The sequence below is a fragment of the Podarcis tiliguerta genome (assembly GCF_965153285.1).
Source record: "Podarcis tiliguerta genome assembly, chromosome: 1".
Lineage (NCBI taxonomy): Eukaryota > Metazoa > Chordata > Lepidosauria > Squamata > Lacertidae > Podarcis > Podarcis tiliguerta.
The window spans coordinates 72,260,417-72,281,534 of record NC_139534.1 but is presented as its reverse complement, the minus strand read 5'-3'; the positions used below and the strand labels follow the sequence as shown (position 1 = coordinate 72,281,534).

General features: G+C 41.0%; 3 protein-coding genes across 10 annotated transcripts in view; 2 read left to right on the top strand and 1 right to left on the bottom strand.

The window, feature by feature from the left end:
- Positions 1 to 15,544, bottom strand: part of IMMP1L (inner mitochondrial membrane peptidase subunit 1) — a 34,364-nt gene extending 18,820 nt beyond the window's left edge. Inside the window, exon 1 of one of the 3 annotated variants that reach the window (XM_083446255.1) lies at positions 15,441 to 15,544. The gene's annotated coding sequence lies outside the window, so the exon portion shown is untranslated. The remainder of the gene's footprint in view (positions 1 to 15,440) is intronic. The other 2 variants (XM_083446257.1, XM_083446256.1) reach the window with 2 other exon arrangements.
- Positions 1 to 21,118, top strand: part of DNAJC24 (DnaJ heat shock protein family (Hsp40) member C24) — a 110,286-nt gene that overhangs the window by 58,427 nt on the left and 30,741 nt on the right. The gene's annotated exons all lie outside the window — the stretch shown is intronic.
- Positions 15,618 to 21,118, top strand: part of ELP4 (elongator acetyltransferase complex subunit 4) — a 151,310-nt gene continuing 145,809 nt past the window's right edge. For all 6 annotated transcript variants that reach the window (XR_014510387.1, XR_014510388.1, XR_014510389.1 and 3 more), the window contains exons 1-2: positions 15,618 to 15,815; positions 20,983 to 21,018. Coding sequence is in view for 3 of the 6 variants with exons in the window: in XM_083437414.1 (XP_083293540.1) it covers positions 15,623 to 15,815; positions 20,983 to 21,018 (229 nt within the window). In the remaining 3 variants the exon portion in view is untranslated. The remainder of the gene's footprint in view (positions 15,816 to 20,982; positions 21,019 to 21,118) is intronic.

Here is a 21,118-nt window from a genome sequence, read left to right as displayed (position 1 = left end):
ACAAACAAACAGACGAATAAATGCACGGATCGCAGAACACAAGAATGCCGTCAAAAAAGAAGAAAAAACTTCCTCTCTTTTCCAACACATGAAAGAAACAGGACACGAAATTAATTTTGCAGATTCCAAATTGCTCTTTAACATGGAACATCACCACAAGAGAATAATCATGGAAGCCATCGAGATAGAGAAACACCCTCACAACATGAACAAGCGTGACGACACATCCCGCTTGCCAGACATCTGGAAATTAGCCCTCCCCACAAAATCTGACACCAGATCCAGAGGCACACAGAACGCCATCACCAATCAACCACACCAGACCCAAACCCAGACCCTCTCCACAGATAAATTACAGACACCATCCAGTAGCCAAACCAGGGTGGCACCTCCGGATGCTGCACCCCCCTGCAATCCCTACACAGATCTGGCTGGCACAGGCCACAAAACCACAGCTCGCCCCTATACACGAAGCCAAGCCAGAGCACAACCAAGTGCAGTACAGCCATCTTCTCAGAAAAACTCTTCACAAAGTTCAAGAGTTCAAGACACGAAGGCTTTAGCAACTAATCCACACCTAATGACCCACCTAAGTGGGATTCAGGAAATCACTCAAGAAATCACTCAAGATATCCCTCAAGTAATTAAGGAACAAAAGAAGAAAAGGCACACTAGCCTGGGAACCTCCTCTCTGCCCAGAACATTGGAGGCTATACACCACACCTCCTCAACAGTATTTATAGGAACTCAAACACTGAGATCCTGCTCTGTTCCAGTAACAAGAAGCCGAAAGCACCAGCCTGAAGATGACGAGTGAGACCTCGTCGAAACGTCGCCTAGACACCCCAACTTTTACACGGGAAGACACCCGAGGACACCAAAACCTGCATTCCTGTACCCGTGAAAATCTACGAAAGCATATATATATATATATATATATATATATATAAAAAAATAATTATTTTTTTCTGGGATGCACAACTTTATATTGTTTTAACAGACCTTTTAACTGAAGCTCCTGAGACTATACAGAGTTTCTGGTCTTCGAACAAAGTGGTTATCCAGCATAATGAAGAACTGTGCTTCAGTTACAGTACTTGTAAATTTACATTAGAAGGCGTATATTAGTGGCATTTCCCTGAAAAAATATTCTTCACACATTTCCTAAACAGTACTGCCTTAATTATAAAGAGATTAATGTAATACTTCAAGATGCTTAACCATTTGTCACACAGTACACTTGTCTGCAGGTAAATACAGCAAGTATGCAACAAGAGTACTATTTGAACACCACCAACTTTCATATACCTACAACCATGGGCATAAACATTCCTTCAGCCAAAATCTGAAGTGTGGTACACTGTGGAGAGAAGTTCACAAAACTGCGTAACCTTGTGCTAGGCTGTAAAACAGTTCAAAAGGTATGGTATATCACCTCTGTGCTCCCTTGAAAAAACCAGTTTGTGTGGTTCTCCAGATCGTGCCTATGCAGCATGGTAATTTGTGTGTGTGCAGATTTCTTTTCAAGTGTGGGCCTTTATGGAGTGCAGCCTTAATTGCTTATGGCTAATTCATGACACTGATACGTACTATGCGATAACTCACTGTCAAGGCTTCATTCAAGAAATATAAACTGATGTGGGAAGACACTTATTCAGATTTGTGATATAAAATACACATTTTACCTGATACTTTTCATCCAGTCCAAAGTCAAATCTGAAATATAAATACAAGAATCTTTGCATTTTTCATTACCCGATTCCACCCCCACCCCGTGTTTATAAAATTAATCACAGCTAGCAGGGTAGAAATCGCTGTGAGCTTCATGAATGACATCCAAGAGATGGGAAAGGATTAGTTCACAGTTGCTGCCAGTTATAGCGCCAGGTGGCTTTTTCTGCAGCGAAGGTGTTAGCGATAATCCCATTACGCTGGTACTAAATCTTGCAGACATCAAAATTATCACCAAGGTTCCTTTTCATCCCATCCTTTCCAAATGACTGGAAGTCGCTTCACCTGAAAGAAGTCAAATCCACATGCAGCTGCTGTTTTAGCAGCCAGCAGACTCCCCGAGAATGCCAATCGTGATCCAATTTCGCTGTGCTGGTGGCCCCTATTCCCTGTCCAATAATACATCTGTTAAAAAATCCTACAGCTACAAATCAAGTTTAATCCTACCAGGGACCTCATGTTGGTCTTGTCTTCCAAAAAGGCAGCAGGTTCTGCTGTCTATCTCTGCTAGTGTCTGGGGAATACCCTTTAAATCTCAGTCCTACTTAGAAGAATAAGCTAAGGATCACAAAACATGACCTTAAAAACCCCGATATGACTATATTCTGACCCAGAGGCATTCATTCTAGGTGAAGATTAGAACTTTGCATAATAAGATTACACAGCAAGTGAATGATATCAAGGGACTATCCATATGCAGCCGCCTGGTTTTCTATAGAGAGCCTGTGCTCTGCAATATGCAGTGTAGACGAAACAGAGCTTTGCCTTTCTAGATGAAGTAAAATAGATTCACATAAATTAGTTGGCCATTTCCAGATTCCTAAATCCCCTATTACATCTTTTATTGACAGCTCCTGTGAGGATAGCACAATCATTATTTCTTTTTTGCTGTTGGCTTCTGAAACAATGGAGCTCTCTAAGTGAAATGTACATGGACTGTGTGTGGAAATTAACATCTTGTTTGCTGTAATCTTGGATTACAATTGACATTGTGCATAATAAAAGCAGGAAACATGGATAGAATTATCCTCTTCCTGAAACCAAAGGCTTTCTCAAATTCATGAAATAAATAGTGTAAGATAAGAATTTTTTAAATGTTGTTGCCGTTCATAAATAATCGTTAAACCAATTAAATACACAACTAAGTAAGCCAAATATATTTTTAAATTTAATATACACTCAAATCCTCCCTGTTAATTAATCATGTTTGCTGTGGACACATAAATTAATCAATAAGCTTACTGATTATGAACATTTTTGTTTCTGTGCTGTCTTACTTAGGGTACCTGATTATAACTACGGTACTTTCTTCTTAATAAATTCCAACTGAAATCAAGGAAAAGTACATATACATGTGCTTATTGCACCTTGACGTTTATGTGAGTTGTAGAATTTTGAGATATATCAATCCATCTTTTTTTCTGGAAAAATAAAGAAGTCAATACTTTATTGATTTTAACACATTATTAGAAAAACAAGCTCCATGCACATACAAAATGGAAGGGGCCAAATGTTTTTATCATCTGTGTCACCAGTTTCACATTTTAGGATTAATACTTGAAATGTAAAGATACATTTATACATGTTCTGCATGGTAAGATATCAGCCATAAACAGGCTAAATACATATTGCAAGATTGCAAATAATTAAACAAGGTTGTGCAATCCCACACCACAGCAAAATTTGAAGACGTGTAAGGACCATCTGAGTTGCCATATGTCCATATTGTACTGGAAGAAGCAGACAGTCAAGCCTTCCTTGAAATGTAACTACAGAAGAGGTCTGAAATGTAAGTAGCCTTCAGAATCATTCACCAGTTTGCTGAAGAAAGGGATTTCCTGCTACGTGTTTGTTTCAAAATTCTTCCTCAATCCGCTTTCCAAAATCTTTATTCATGAAACTGCTTCTGTATTGCTGGTATCATGACATACATCTGTAACTAATGGCTATCAATATGTAAGTGAGAATTATTTACCGCTTCTCTGGAAATTAGTAGTCCTAAAGCTGTCTGAGCGCACGGAGCACAGGTGCTAGACATGGTGTCATTTTGCATGCAAGGGTCATTTTCGTAGGGGCAGTCAACACAGATACGTGTTTTCTTTTGGTGTTGAGCTGAAAGTTTTTGGTCATCAGCTTTTGCCTTGAAAGTAAGAGGCTAGGTTCATAAGGGCTTTTGGAATCTGAGGAGGGGGTCCCTAAGGTTTTTGAGTGGTGGGAGTTACCAGTTGGAGGGTAAGGTAAAGGTACCCCTGCCCGTACGGGCCAGTCGTGTCCGACTCTAAGGTTGTGCGCCCACCTCACTCAAGAGGCCGGGGGCCAGCGCTGTCCGGAGACACTTCCGGGTCACGTGGCCAGCGTGACAAAGCTGCATCTGGCGAGCCAGTGCAGCACACGGAAATGCCATTTACTTTCCCGCTGGTAAGCGGTCCCTATTTATCTACTTGCACCCGGGGGTGCTTTCAAACTGCTAGGTTGGCAGGCGCTGGGACCGAGCAACGGGAGCGCACCCCGCCGCGGGGATTCGAACCGCCGACCTTTCGATCGGCAAGTCCTAGGCACTGAGTCTTTTACCCACAGCACCACCCGCGTCCCTTAGTTGGAGGGTACTTAAGTTCTAATAAGTCCTTTCCTCTCCCGTTTTTACTGCTGCAAAAGCTCACTGTGGCAGCCACTTTCCATCTGCCACCCTTCAAATGTGGAAAAAAGCTACATGATGATGTAACCTCATTAGAAGGGTTATGGCAGGGGAACAACCACTTCCATCAGGGACTGCCCCCACAATGTCCACTGGAATCACAGTGCATCAAGACATAGCATTGTTCTGGGACATTCTGCAGGGAGGGAGGATGGCTGCTCGTAGGCAGCTGCCCCAAAGATCTCTGCTGAAAAGGTCTTTTTACAACTTCAATATCCAGTATCCACTCCTAGCCTAAAACTCACTCCCCTCCCTCAGCCCTGATTTTCAAAAAAACTTCAAAATGAAAGTGAACCCATCAGGGATATCCAACCCATTCCAGGGTGTGCTTTGCGCCTAGGAGATCCAATTCACACATATAGTTTCTGCATGAAGATGAGGGCTTCCCCAATGGCTTAAATGTCAGGATCATCTCTGCACATGTATGCTTGTTAGATGTGTAGAATTTATTGCCATTTAAGTCAATAGGAAACTGATATTATAAGTACTGCCCGCATGAAGGATGGGTAGAAATTATTGAAAGTTGTAAATAATAGGCAGAGAATTTGCCCAAACTATTATATTTTGTATACATCTTATGACACTACATAATTTTTCTACATAAATTCTCAACACATATTATTCCAACCATCTTCAAATATCTAACACCCATGTCTATGTATACCCTTTTGGAAGAAAGCCCCATTGCTATGGACCTAGCTACTTAGACAAAAACTGGGATGCATATGACCAGAATAATAGTGTATGGAACCACATTAGATAATTAACACTCCATTAATACTCATTTGAGGCTGTTTGCATTTATGTGACAAATAAAAGAAATCAATATTTAATCACATGGCTAAATTTTCCTCTATTTTTGGATAAGCAATACAAATACACAGTTTCTAAACATGAATAGATGAGTGCAATGATATTCAGTCTAAGTTAATCCCCAGACATCTAAATCCATGAATAAAAAATCATCAGGTTTAAATACACTGAGCCTATTAAGCAAGAACAAAAGCATATGCACAAAAGAGCTTTTAATATATTTCAAAGCCCACAAGAGCCATGGTCTCATTAAAATTATAAATTACTCAAACATGGAATGAAGATTCAAACTGCAGTGCAGCTAAGCAGATTACAGAAAACCTCGCGTTCCATATGATAACACACCATGGCCCTCCCAGATGGGGGCCTGGAACAAAAAAGGCCATCACTGCAGCTAGGGAAAACCACCTTGTGATCTCTGGTTTCTGTTCAGCAGATGACAGCCAAATAATATGTTGATTATTCTGTTTGTGCTGCTAAGCTTGTAAGATGGCATAAAAGCGATATGATCTATTGTGAACTCAATGCTAATGTGTTGCTCTACTCATAAATGATATACTGAATGTATTTGGAAACAATCTTTTATCTTTTAGCCCACTTTTTAAATGCATGAAATAAAATAAAAGGCAGCACCAAACATTATTAAATATGATGTTTTTAAGTAAAAGAGAAGGGGGAAACCTGGCATAGCAAAGACAAACAAGCCTCAGTCATCGCTTTGTGAAGTCAGAGGTCCTATTTCTATTGTATTTAATGGGGTTTGGATCAAGCCCTTCACAAGCCAAGTACAGCCAACTTTTTCTACATCAGTATCATGTCAAAAAAATGAAGGCCTGAACTTAAAAGCAACAATACAGCTTTAGCTTTGAATGGTCATATAAGTGTGTATATATATATGCATATTTAAAATTTTACAAAAGGGAAAAAAGTTTTGAGTCTCTGCCATGCCATTTCGTTTATAGCAGTACCTGTTGATATGACTACATACTATCTTTATATCATATAATTTATGTTTCCTTGTACAGAAGTACTGATAGCCTTCTAATAAGTTATGTAGCAGAATAGAGTTTGACTGTTGCCATATTTGTTTCCGAGACTAAGACCTGGCATATCAAGAAGTCATAAAGAAAACAGTGGTCATATTTAAGGAAAAGCCATTCTGAAGAACTACTGACCTCTTCCATTGCTTCTAAAATGTTAATGAGCAAGTGAAACAGGATTCACAGATGTTTCTTATTTTCAGTCAGATGCACACAAGACCCACAAATGCAATTTGTGTCATTGGTTAAATGAAAGTAGATATGAACTATGTTTTGAAGAATAACATTGCTAGGTGATAGTAAATTACTCCCTACAAATCTCTCTTCAAAACTCAAGTCTCTGGGAAGCCATTGGAACAACACCCAAGTCCCAGGAAACCAAGGTCAGACTTATCATTAGGTAGAGTGAAGCAAGTGCCTCAGGCAACTAATCTGGAGGTGGGGGGGCAGTAAAGGCAGCCACCCCCCCCCCAGGTTGTTCCATTGAGCCTTCTGGCTGTGCCCTTCAGTCATAACACCCCCATAAATAGCCATAAATAGCTGGCTGCCTTCAGGTATACTTAAATAAAATCCACTGTCAGTCCAATTGGCTTCTGTACACAGAATGGGGAAGAAGGTCCCCTCTTGTCCTTTTATTGGTAGCAAAATGTTTAGGACCAGCCTTGCAACTTGTTGTTAAGTATGCCAAGGTACATGTAATCAGTATAACTGCACTTTCGTCTCCTGTTTACCATGCCACCTCATGCCTTTCCCTATAACAAATTGATGAAATTAGCTACCCGAAACAAAGGAACGTTTACTTATACTTAACTTTGAGCACTAATTTCTCATCCTCAACATAGTGACCTGGATCCTAACAAACTTTTAACTCATGGAATTGAGTTCAGTTCATTGAAAAGGGCTTTCCTGTCTCCCCTGTTCCTTTGTAACCCTCGGCCATAGCTGTCAACTTTCAGATTTGAAAATAAGGCATCAGCAGCCTCAAAAATAAGGGTTCAGAAGCCTCACCTGTCCCGGGGACAGTCTACGGGATATCTACCAATCCGGGATAGCAGCGGGAATCAGCGGGAAACGGCACTGGAATAAGGGAATTTCACGCAAAAAAGGGAAGGTTGACAGCTATGCCCTCGGCATGCAAACACCCTGAATGTTTAGGGATGAAGATCCCTCTAAAATAGTGTGGCACCCTGCCCTAATCTTTCATGGGTTCCATGTGCTTACCCGGGGTTTGTGTTTCCTTTGGAATGAGGTACAGTGGAGACTGTACTGTCTTTATGATACATGGTTCATTTACACATATATAAAACCAGAGTCTACAATGGAGGGGTTTGCAGCATTAGAGGGTCTTGCTTCTCCCATAGTCGCAGCCTTGGATTCAAACAGTTCTCAAACATTGCTCTGACTCTCTCTCCAGCTGACAACTTTACTTCCAGGTCACATCACACCAACTCCACTCTAAACTCAGGCTTTGCCCTTCTAATTATGAGTTGAGGGAGTGGCCTCACCGATTTGCTATCTCACATAGAGCTCCTTTCCCTTGTTTCCCTTAATTGTCCATCAAACAGGCTAGGACCTCAATACAGGAAGCTAGCCTGGGTTATATTTTAACACTTGCTGGATCCAGAGGTTAGAAGGATTTCGCATACAGCCTACTTCCCTCCCACCCACCCCCACAAAGCCCTCATAATTTTAGGATGGAATGTGGCACCCGAGATAACTGCAGAATAAGAAGGGGTGAGTTGTTGTGATGCCTCCCCCCCCAGCCAATTGCGACGGTCATGGGGCACACGGGATGGGGGGGAAGGGGGGGACTCCATTGTGCAAGTGGAAGTCCTTGTGAAGGGCTTCCACTAATGGGGCTGCTTAGGCAAATCCCACACCAGGATATTAAGTATTTCTAAATAAATAAACACTACTCATTTTAATGGAATTTATTTCCAAGTTAGGTATCATTAGGACTAAACCCTTGATGTAGTTCATGTGCTTCCTTAATCTTTGCACTAGTACAAGTCATGCATTATCTCTTCCATTTGCTCTGTGTATGTTTTCCTGTTTCAAATATGTACACCTTTTTCTGTTTTGAATATGCACAGTACACATTAGAAGTGCTGCCTACCAATGACAAATATTATCTGAGCAAGAACTCTATAAACCTTGGAAAACCCATATTCATAATGACCTGTGCTGTCCTGCAGTAAAATTTTATAGCCTGTTTTTTCAAAGATACTGAACTTACTGAATAATGGCAGATAACACAGTACATTCATCTGCTAGTTCAAGCATTAGTAAAGCAAACACGGTGGAAGAAATGCCTTACATCCTGGGATCTTAAATTTTTCAAGGTCTTGAAAACACTATCACTGTATTGGTTGTAATTCATAAAAATAACTATTTAGAGAACTGTTTATGGGATTGTTCTCAGAGATAATTTGTTTGATCGAAATTCACCTGAGTGATCATCAGACAATGAAAGCGTCTTTTGGTTTTCACTGACATGTGTTAACAGAAAGCAAATTTCCTTCAGCTTAGATATTTCTAATATTGTTTAACACTTTTATTCTTCTCAGCTCTAAGATGATTAAAGCATGCTATAATTTAGACTCCTGGTACAGACTTTTAAAAAGTGTAAATACTATTTTGAGATATTTCTGTTGGAATTCAAACTGAAATTGGTATTGCTCATCAGAAGCAAAGAATCCCTTATGAGGGGGAAACTTATACAAGACTTGTCCATATTTGAAAAGATGTTGCTACTGAGTAACCAGCAGTATTTTTTTCTCCCTGAGTTGAAACAGTCAAATAAAAATATAAAACATTATGTGATTTTTTAAAAAAATCACATAAAAACACATTACAATCATAATCAGTTCAAAAGAGGAGCAAACTATTGGGATGCTAACTCTTAACAGTCCAACCAAAAGGTATGTCTATGTCTTTAGTTGATATCAGAAGACTGCTAATGAGGGTGCCAACTGCATCTCCATCAGGAGAGAGTACCACAGCCAGAAGACCACAACACAGAATGCTTTTACCCATATTCCTGTACAACATGCTATGCCTATAGATGGGACTCAAAGAAAGGACTTCCCTGAAGAATCACAGCTCAGGTTGGCAGATATTGGGAGAGGTGTACCTTTTAGTCCTTGGGTCCTAAGCCATTTAAGGTTTTATATACTAGTGTCAACACAATGAGTTGGTTCTGGTGATTAACAGGTCACCAGAGCAGCTATATAATCCCATTTTTCTGCCCCACTTAATAACATTGCAGCTGTGTTCTGTTCCAGCTTCAGCTTCTGGATCATTTTCACAGATACTTCTACACAGAGTGCATTGCAGTAGACCAATCATGTAGTCGCTAGAGCATGAATAACTGACATCTGACTATCCCTGTTCAGGAGTGGACAAAGTCAGCAAACCAGAAGAAGCCAGAAACGTTTGGGAAGCAACACTCTCACTATGTCCCCGATGCGTAATATCTGCTGCGGAAGAGCATAGCAGCCTGGGGCACTCATAGCGCTACCTTAACATGTCACTGCTGAAACTGGTACACAGATTGATTCCATTCACAGTATTTCCTTAAACAGTAAAAATCAATAGGTGGTAGTCAACCATGTTTTACTTGGATCCATAAAATTTTCAATGGGTCTACTCTGAGTAAAACACAGTTGAACACCACCCAAAGCTTCTGCAAATGACATTTTACTTTCCTCACAGAACATCATTCCAATTTAAAGTAGGACATAAGCTGTAAACTTTACCATTTCTTGGTAAAGAAATGGTACCATTTCTTGGAGCAAATATAATTTCTTGGAGCAAAAGAAATTGCTCCCTTAGATGTCTTTCTCCCTCCCATCTCTTCTATCTATCTATCTATCTATCTATCTATCTATCATCTATCTATTTATTTCATTAACTAAAATTTCATACCATTTAACTGTAAATAAGACCACTAAGCGGATATGTCAGCCTTCTAGCATTAAAGTACTACCAACTTATTGATGTAGAAAAAGGGAAGTCAGTTCTGTGGATAGCTTTTTCAGTACAGCTCTTCTTACCAGAAAGCTACCTATGAGACTCATACATACCCCACCCCATGAGAAGTTACAATAATGAATAGTCCTTTGATGCTAGAGACACAGAAACTATGTGTATCAGTGGGAAAAGTTCTAGAGACCTGATGTCAGATCAGAGACTCTCATCTTTGCCATGGACTCTTGGTGTGGCCTCAGGCAATTCATGCTCTCCAACTCTTAATTATCTATCACTAATATGGGAGTGAAGGGACGCGGGTGGCGCTGTGAGTAAAACCTCAGTGCCTAGGGCTTGCCGATCGCATGGTCGGCGGTTCAAATCCCCGCGGCGGGGTGAGCTCCCGTCTTTCGCTCCCAGCTCCTGCCCACCTAGCAGTTCGAAAGCACCCCTAAGTGCAAGTAGATAAATAGGTACCGCTTTATAGCGGGAAGATAAATGGCGTTTCCGTGTGTGCGCTGGTGCTGGCTCGCCAGATGCAGCTTCGTCACGCTGGCCACGTGACCCGGAAGTGTCTCCGGACAGCGCTGGCCCCCGGCCTCTTGAGATGGGCGCACAACCCTAGAGTCGGACACGACTGGCCCGTACGGGCAGGGGTACCTTTACTTTTTTAATATGGGAGTGAAAGTCAGTTCAGACACCCAAAGGAGGGGAAAAATATAAAGCATGAATGGTATCTCATAGTGATATGCTTCACAGTGTCACCTGATTTCCTTGTGTGCCCGTACACACATGCATATGAACCTGCAGCTTACATGTGTTCGTGGTAACAACTAATGTTAAAATAAAAGGCTTGATAATAAGCTTCTAAAGCACTTGCAGTAATAGTAGTACTGGTAGTAGTACATGCTGTTTCACAACCTGGCAACTTGAGACATGTCTTTGTTTGATTCTTGGAAGTCATAAAAATGTAAAACAATTATAATGCCCACTTTCTGTGCTCATTTCAGCCTGGAAACCAGGCAGAGGGCCTTCTCAGTAGTGGCGCCCTCCCTGTGGAACGCCCTCCCACCAGATGTCAAAGAACAACTACCAGACTTTTAGAAGACATCTGAAGGCAGCCCTGTTTAGGGAAGCTTTTAATGTTTAATGTATCACAGTATTTTAATATTCTTTTGGAAGCCACCCAGAGTGGCTGGGGAAACCCAGCCAGATGGGCGGGGTATAAATAATAAATTATTATTATTATTATTATTGAGAAAAACTGAAAAATATGGGAGGAAATCAAAAAGGGTAGAGCCGAACACACGGGAAAATCATATGCATCTAACATAACCCACAAAAGCTCATGCTATACTAACAGTGCAACTCAGAAGTAAGCCCTACTGAATTCATGGAGACTTACTTACTCATACTATATATGACTGCAGCCTAAATTTTTAAGACATTGAGATGCTACTAGATTATCTGCAGTTTATCAGAAAGTAAGTTTTCTTAGGCGAGAATTGATCCAAACTATTCTATAGCATACAAAGATATAGTTCATTATGAGAAAATAATTTTCCAGCACCAAAATTCCTAATTTTCCTCATGTTAAATTCCTCATGTTAAATATTCAGCTAATTTGCACCAAGCTAGGATTACACCATTTATATTATATTATTGAAACCTTGGAAATAATAGTATGCATTTCTTTTTTGTGTTCCTTTTTAATATTCAGGAAGCTTTTAAAAGTCAGCAATAATTATTTTAATCTATGCTCTCTGTTTTTCCTTGGGATGGTTCCCAGAAAGACCCATCTCCACAATACCATCTATTGTTTGTACAATATGGCCGCAATCCATAGCCCCAGCAATGAGATGGAAGACATCAAGTTTGCCCAGGGAACTTTGATTTTCCATAGCAAATTGTGGACTAGCACTACTTGTACACACCAGTCTGTCTTTCTGGAATGCAGCCACTATAATTAAGTTGGCACTTATAAAATATATATAAATCCATGTATTTTTCATGAAATTATATGACTTAAAAAAACAAAACTTCAGCCTTAACACTTCACTACACGAGCAAGCTTGCAATTTGGATGGGTTATATCCGTGCAACAAAGAAAACAATACAACAGGTTTGAAGCACCACAGAATACCACCATGGTCAGGATCCAAGAGCTAAGAAACAACTTTTCAGCCTCTAATAATATGCACAATGACTTGGGAGTAAGCTCCACTGAACATGGTGGGTTTTTTATTCTTTTAGCAGCAGCTGTCTGTATGGCACTTTAGAGGACAGGTTCCTGCCCCAAGAAGCTTGCACACAAGTAACAACACAAGAAGGGAAGGCAACAGGCAATTGTTTCCATTAAAGATGCTTAGAGTTAGTTACAGGCCCAGTTACAGTAAGGCATGAGAAGTAGTGGTTACATCAAAGCCTTAACAGAAAAGGTGGATTTTGTAGAGATGCTTGAAGAGAAGTGGCATCGCACAGGCATTCGGGGAAGAAATTCCAAAATGCCTATGACTGGGTGGCATGTTATGGAACTTGCTGGGTGCAATGTGTTTTCAAAATGTTGGCTTCTGGACTGAAGGTACTAGATTTCTCAAGCTTATCCCCTCTTTGTTTGTAAAGGGATTAAGAAAATGAAGCCATCATCTTTGCACCTGTAGTCTCTGACCCATTCTATTGAAATACCTAAGAACATCTCAAGAAGCTTGAGCTCACAGCACAGACACTTCAGGGAGCTGTACCGCATGGCTGGTAGCTTTCCTTGTCAGATGACTCAACAGTTAATCTGATTTAGTGACTATAAAACTTTAATCAACAAAATCCAATACTATTACATTCCAGAACTGATGAGAAAAGAGGGTTTTGTGTATAAAGGACAGGTGCCGCTAAGAAGATTATTTAAAATAGCAATGTAACTGACGACAGTGCAGGTGTTACCCCCTACACTAAATCATCTGCTTCTCTCCTTCAGTATGAGAAACAATGATGAAAGTATTCAAATTAGCATAGCTTTGTGAAAATAAGAATTATAGAATTTTATAAATTCAAATACAGATTTTAATATTTACACCATATGAAAAAAGAAACAAAATGTCTCATCGTGCTAAAAAGTACCTTATAGCATTAGGGTATGTTAAATTTTGTAACTTTCAAATTTCCAAAATTAGGGGTGCTAAAAAGTTGTAACATGACTTGGGAGTTCAAAATATATTTTGGTTAAATTAATATAATTTCGCTTTGCTTGGTAAGTAAAATGTGCGTAAAATTGCATAGAAATTGTTAAAAAATGGTTACCAAGTACTTGCAGCTATATTTAATATTAATATTATTATCATTATCATTTAGCATTATCTGATATTTTCAGAAGGTAAAACTAAAATTCCAAAAGAAGTTTATGTGCTTCTTCATTAAATGCAGACTTACCAAGCTAAATCTTGTCCAATCAAAAAATAATAGCAGATTTTAACTCACACCCAATAACATATTTTTAAGGCCCTCACTAAAGAAATTTACAAAAAAAAGTTTCACCCCCTAAAATTACCTTGCTTGCATCTAGTTGCAACCTGACTTTGGAATGTATTGACCCATACCCATTAGCAGATAGATGCTTACGGTTTTTAAAAATTATTTATAACTCAGATAGAATGTACACCACAGATCAGGAAAGGCCTCACCAAAGCCAAGAGGATGCCAGCATGGTTAATGAACAGTGTCACAGGAGATATTAGAGGCAATAAGGCTCATGTCAGGAAACAGAAGTCTTTTCCAAATGAGAATAAAAAAGAACCTGAACTGTGGCAAAAGAAATGAAAGCAGATACTGAAGGATGCAAAAATGTGCACAGTGTGTTATTGAAACATTAAGGGCATACTAAAAGAGAAAAAGGAGACTGAAACTGAAGGGATTCTTTGCATTGACTTCAGTGTGGAAGATGTTGGGCAGACCCCTGTGCCTGAAGTAACGTTCTCAGGAAGGGAAACTGAGGAAAATAGTGATGGCAAGAGACAAAAGTTCTTATTGGCCTAGATAAAATAAAAAACAAAAAACAAACCAATCTTTGGGTCCAGATATGACATTAACACAAGTATTCTTAAAGAATCTGGTGATGGGAGAAAAGACCCAATAATCTTCTGAAGTAGTCACATCTGTGGATGAAACATTTTTCAACATTTTGCCAGTGCTCTATACTTGTCTGTCCCTGTGCACTTTCACTAGTGCACTGATCTCAACAGAAGATATATATAGCTGAAGGCAAGTCCAGGTTCAAGAGTTCAGAGGCAATGCATATGTTAAAATGCAAATGGAGGATGCTTCAAATTGCTCTGCAAGGCAAATTGTAATGGTCTACTGACCCACCCTGTGAACCAGGATCCCACCCTTTGCTACCCTTCCATCTCCATGGCCTGCAGCGGGGTAAATATGAAGTGGGAACCTAATATGCACAACAGAAAGGTATACACAAAATTTCACTGCCATATAAAGCGATTTAAATTGGTATCCATGTACAAGTTCCAATGGGTCTCCACAGCCAAGGTCAAGCAAGTGATTAAGAGTGCTACTCTGCATTAATCCTGGAGAGCTAACCTGGCTTTTCCACCGTGTAGCCAGAACCTTCTGAGTCATGTACAATGAAATCCTCAGACACCTCTTGCACCGAATTACAGTCTTAACTGTGCCAGGCACCAACCACCCACCTTCCCAATTGGCCTCACCAGCATTAGCTGGTAAACTAACACACACGGAAAACAATTCGAATAAACGACTTCACTGCGGCACGATCCAATGCATGCTTACTCTCCAGTCAACCCCAAGGTGCCTTGGAGGAGGGGAGGGCGTTACTTTCGGGTAAGTATGCACAGAACACCAACACTTTAGAAAGTTAAGTTCTCATAACGAGCCAGGTGGGTGGAATGAGGTGAGGGGGCTCCGACCCGCTCGTCACAGGTAGTAGCAAATATTTTTCCCCACTCCCCCAGGGTCCCACCACTTCCTGCACCTAAACAGGAAGAGGGACGTAGAGTATACTGTTTCTCGTTTCCAAATTTATTTATTTATTTATTTTAAAATAGCTTCCTCAGAAGCGTCACGTTGCCTAGAAAGGCCCGACTGGCACTCCCCTCCTTCACGGAGCGCTACGAACGACAACTCTTGCGTACAGGCTCGCGAGCTGCCTCTTCCTGCCCTTGACTCACCTGCCTGGGCCAGAAGCCGCGGGGACCGAGAGCCCTCCTCGCCTACCCCTGGTCGACGCCACTGCGCCTGCCAACAACCGGCCTCCCCATTGGCTCGCCGCGCGTCCGTCCCCCCTCCACCCGCCCCGCCGCTCCTCCTCCGCGCCGGTCGCCTCTTCCCTGTCAACGGCGCAGAAGCTAAGATGGCGGCCTTGGCGACCGGCGGGCTGGCCCAACAGCAGCCGAATGCCAGGGCTACGACGAGTTTCCAAAGGAAAGGGCCGGATGGAGGAGGAGGAGGCGGCCGCTTGGCCGTTCTGCCGGGCACCCGGCCCTCGGTCCGGCACGGGCAGCTGCTGCTTTCCAGCGGGGTCCCCTCTCTGGACTATGTGCTAGGTTGGTGCCGGCAGCGCTGCGCAGTCTCCTGACATGTCCCGCCACCTCGCCGTGCGGGTTTCGCGGTAGTCGAGCGGGCTGAGGTGGCCTCGGAGGGCAGGCGAGGCGAGGCGCTGGGGGGGCTGCCTGGCTCCCCTCAGTAGCAGCCCCTCCGAGCCCCAGAGCTGCTTCCCTCCTGACTGAACCGCTGTCGGTCTCAGTGTCTGCGGAGGAAAGCGGGGAGGCTGCGAGAGGAAGCGGGGGTGGGGAGCGGGACGGATCCGGCCGCCTCGTGCCGGGACAGGGCTGTGGGTTCGACCCCCGCGTTCCCACCGAGCCCCGTGGTACTTACTCTCCGCTGTCCCAGGGGGCTAAGGATTCCGCCCAAGGAAACTTGAGGATGCTCGAGGAGAGCATGGATTCTTGAAATGCGCGCGGAGCCTTGAGGATGAGAAGTGGAGTCAGTCCCGGCAGAGCAGGCATGGCTTTTTTAAAGAGACGTACCGTCACCCAGATAGCCACTGGCTGGCTGTCCTCTTTTCGCGTGTTTCCCCTTGCTCGCTGGCAGATGCCATGCCGTCAGGATGGCGTTGCCTACGAGTGCCTTCTCGCATCAAAGCGTCCATGAATACAAAGCAGCCTCGCGCAGCAGTTTCTGTGTAGAGGCTCTGTGTAGGTCTGCTCAATATCGAATTTAAAAGAAACTCGAAAATCTAACGCTCCAGGGCACATAGTAGCAAGATACGAATGGATTGAGTGGAACCCAGCAGTATTCAACATATCCATGTAATAGCTGCAGCATACACCAGTTTCACCCTGCAGACCACCCTCAGCCCATTTGACTTGCTGTAAAACTTCTCGAATACTGAGTTAAATGTGCGTTGTGTTAGAGACTGGGCATGTATGTTTAAAAAACTGTGTGGGAGCAATTAGTTCTTTTATTCATTCGTTTTTAAACTTGTGCATCCTGCTTCATACCCAAAGTGCCCAAGTGGGTAGTTTCTGCAAAATAAACATAATGGAGTTGTTTTAAAGCTACTATAAAGTTGGTGTGGACCTGGTGTTTCTGCTTGGGAAACTTCTGACACCTCATGGTAGTCACTCTGAAATTTCTAAAGGAGTTGTGCACTGTGTGTGCAAGTTATAAATAAAACACAATGGTTCAGGTGTAAAATTATGCTTAAGGCCACTTGGTTTATATGTGCAGTACACCATTTGGATCCTATAAATTTAGTCCTCACTTTTCAATAATCATACTTGAAGCCAGTGGGACATGGACATTGTGGTCAAGACCTTGGTTTACAATTAATTTCTTCTTCCTGACACTTAGGACTCTCATTTTGAATCTAGCTAGAACTTCACGTATCTCTTTATGTTCAGATATGAGTTGCATCATGCATCAGGTCTTTTATCTAAAAGTGGTCATTTCATGGGCTCACAGATTTGGGAATGTAGTGGTTTGGTGGGATGTCACTACCATAGGGAATTCTCTGCCATCTTTTTAAGGGAAAGGCCTATGAGGAAGTGAGTGATAATTTAGTAGGAGCAGGAGTTGCTGCAATATACATTAGATGCGAGAATTGTTAAAAATGTGCCCCGAAGGAGGAATTTCCCAAATGCAATTCACTTATAATAAACAACAATTTGAGCAGCTAGAATTCTACCCCTCCTTTTTTCCTGCTTGGCAGTGGTACTATTCCAGTTTTGTGGTTTTTCTGTGTTCCCATTTCTGACAGAACAGATGTGTGAAAGGTCATGTGGAAAACAATATATGACTCTCACTCTAAGATTCCCATGCACACAAACCTGTAAGTGAGTGCACATATTTGGTTATATATTAGCTTGGCTGGGCATGAGTTCAGTAATGTTTGTTGTGAGTATATACGTAGATGTGTATGCAATTCTCACATCAACAAACACCTTCAAAAGTGTAATGCACTAATCAGGCCTTGGGTGGTCTGCTTGATACAACCATTGTACTAGATTAGATAAGACATGCTCTTCAGACAGAAAAGAACGGAAATGAAAAACTATCACTGATTCCATCTCATTTTATCATCATTAGGAAGGGAACAGTTGCTAGTAGATCATTTTAATGCTTACTCAATAGGAAAACTGTTAGCTGAACATTTTTGCCAAATGCCATTGGCTGCACCCCATCTCAAATTTTGTACTCAAATTTTGTACTACTTAATTTTTTTGTGTTATTTTGCCTTCTCCAAAATATATATAATCTTTAGGTGGGATGAGATCATTTTGGGATCCCCCAACCTGAATGATGCTGCCATTCTGAAATACAAGATCTAGTTCTTCACATTATGAGGACATTTAAATTTCACACATGACCGTGAACACATCATTCAGAAGTGATTTCAGTCATAACTGTCATCCCATTTATTTCAATAGAAATGAAATTCAGCCAACTTGATCTGGATCCAAGCTAGGACCATTAGCTTAAAAAAATTATGTATGTTCATTTATTTTGCATTTTATATGCTTTCCCACAAAGAGCTTTGGGGTGTCCACAAAGGTCTCCAATCTTGTGGGGTGGGGTAGGTTAGTACAGTCATACCTCATGTTGCGTTTGCTTCAGGTTGAGTGTTTTCAGGTTGTGTCCCGCAGTGACCTGGAAGTACTGGAAAGGGTTACTTCCAGGTTTTGCCACTTGCGCATGTGCAGACGCTCAAAATGACATCATGCGCAGAAGCGGCGAATTGCAACACGCACAGACGCAGGCTGCGTTCTGCTCATGTTGCAAACGGGGCTCCGGAACGGATCCCGTTCGCAACCAGAGGTACCACTGTATGTGTGACTGGCACAATGTTACCAAAGTGAGTTTCACTGTTGTGTAAAGATTTAAACTTGGATCTCCCTAATCTGACATCTACCAAGTAGACAGTGCCCTTTGCCATCAATGATCCTGTTCCTATTTGGAGATCCCAGATGTTATCATCATCATCATCATCATCATCATTAACTAGTCTGTTTCAGATAGAGTATTTTCTCTCGGTCATCAGTGTGTTCATTCCTATACAGTTCTTTCATCCACTTACTACTTATGGATGCCCATTTCTGTTATTAGACTAAGAGTTCTAAATATCTTAGAAAAAATGTAACATGATAGATATATTCACAATGTATTTGTGGAATGCTTTCCCCATGGAAATTCGCCTGGCGCCTTCATTATACACCTTCAGGCGCCTGGCAAAAATGTTCCTTTTTAACCAGGTCTTTGGTTGATCTGATTGATATCCTATGCCCATTTAAAATGTGGCTCTTTGTGGGGGGGTATTATTATTATATATATTGTGGCTTTTATGTTGATCTTTTCTGTGAACTGTCCTGAGACCTCTGGCTTTAGGGCGGTATATAAATTCAATAAATAATAATAATTTACATTATTTCATCTAATGATGTCAGTGTTTCCTTACTTTACAAACAGTATATATAAACAGATGGGGAACCTGTGACTCTCAGATGTTGAATGACTACAACTTCCATTGTTCTGGACTGTTGGCCATGCTGGCTGATGGGAGTTGATGTGAGGCAACATTTAGAGCACCGGGGCCCCTTATCCCTGACATAATTGAATAACTTGGGGTGGGAAATGACGTAAAGGAATGCATCTGCCATCATGGTATAATGAATAAAAGGCCTTTCTGTGATGTTGGGCTCCTAATATTTCCGTATTTTTACTTTCTTTTCTCTATCCTAATTCTTCATAGTTTTGTTTTTGCCTCTGGTTGAAAGTTTACCTATTTCTACACCAACTTAGGTCTTCTAATTAAAGATATTTTATTTACTTTGTGTGTTATGTTTTTTGAAACTAAGATGACAACCACTGCCATCAGAATACCTCAGCTAGATGTACCCACAGAATGTTTCTTTTGTATTTCATTATTATGGTACGTTGGCTTTACATACTCTGGAGATATTGCTGGTTGGGTTCTGTTGGGTTTTTTAGCACCTTAAGCAGACCTCTGTTGCTGGTGACTGAAAACAGCTCTGTTTACTTTCGGCAACATAGCATTTATTTGGAATCCACAACCATTCAGTCTAGAGCAGTCTTAGTTCTATAGAAAGGTCTGCAACTATTTTTAAGATTAAAAGATTTACAACTCAGGAAGTAAAACATGAACTAGCATACTTGAAAGAGTAAAATACCATACCCACCCTTCTTATCCAAACATGATAAGAAGAGAAAGTACAATAACTATAAACAAAAGTACATGCAGCTAAACCACTGAAGTACAAAAATATTGCTTATCAGTCTTTTAGTCAAGATTTCAGTTTACCAAAAATCCAGAAAAAGGCATAATATAGACATGTGTTTATGGAAGTGTCTTCTGGTATCTAGCTCCTCATGTTATAGTCCAGGTCCCAGGCTCTTTTCTCCAGATGGAGGGAGAGAAGAAAGATTTAGGAGCTGGCTGATGATGATAAAGATGCCCACTCATCAAAGGGGTTGATTCAGCTAATCCTATGCTCATATGAGATGGGTACCACTGTGCAATGGTGTAAACTTATTATATGTTCATTTAGGCTCTATCTGAGCTCTTTGTGCAGATATGCTGCATTGATGTATGGGTTTAGCTTTGCTTTGCTGTTCTCTGCACTGGTGCAGGTGGGATGTGGGTTGCAAGGTGGAGGCTATCACCCTTGCACTATTGTAAGATAACTAAACAAAAATAAAGTCTAATGAATTCAGTGGGAATGATTCCAGATAAATATAAAGGATGGTAGCCTTAATCAGTATCCTATATGCAGCTGAGTCCATTCCTGCAACTACCGGTAGATAGTTTTGACTCATGATAAATGCAACTTACTGAATTACTGTAACTGTACCAGGTTCTTCAATGCTCTAATGAGGAAGGATTACTTTATGTGTAGAATAGTCTTAATAAAACAAAGGAATGTTGGCTTGTGACAACACTATTAAAGTACTTGCGTTTAGTTATGTAGCGCTATGCAGGATCTTTTCACCATATTGTGAAAGTAATTGTAGTGCGTGATATATAATTATATGCAATATATAATTATTTAATAGTGAATTGTAAGAAGTATTATAAAGGTAATTAAAATGTTTTTCATGTTACATTTTTAACTTCCTGTATCACCTTTCCTTGATACTACTAATTGTTGGAAACATTATTATGCATTCTAATTTCTTAAATTAATTTGTTCCTAGGTGGAGGTTTGGCAGTTGGAACCCTTCTTCTTATTGGTTAGTATGAAATTTTCTAATACATTTTACTTACTAGCAATTATATGGTCATGGCATTATCTTTTTATTTTTGCAAGTGTTTTAGGAAAAATGTTAGAAT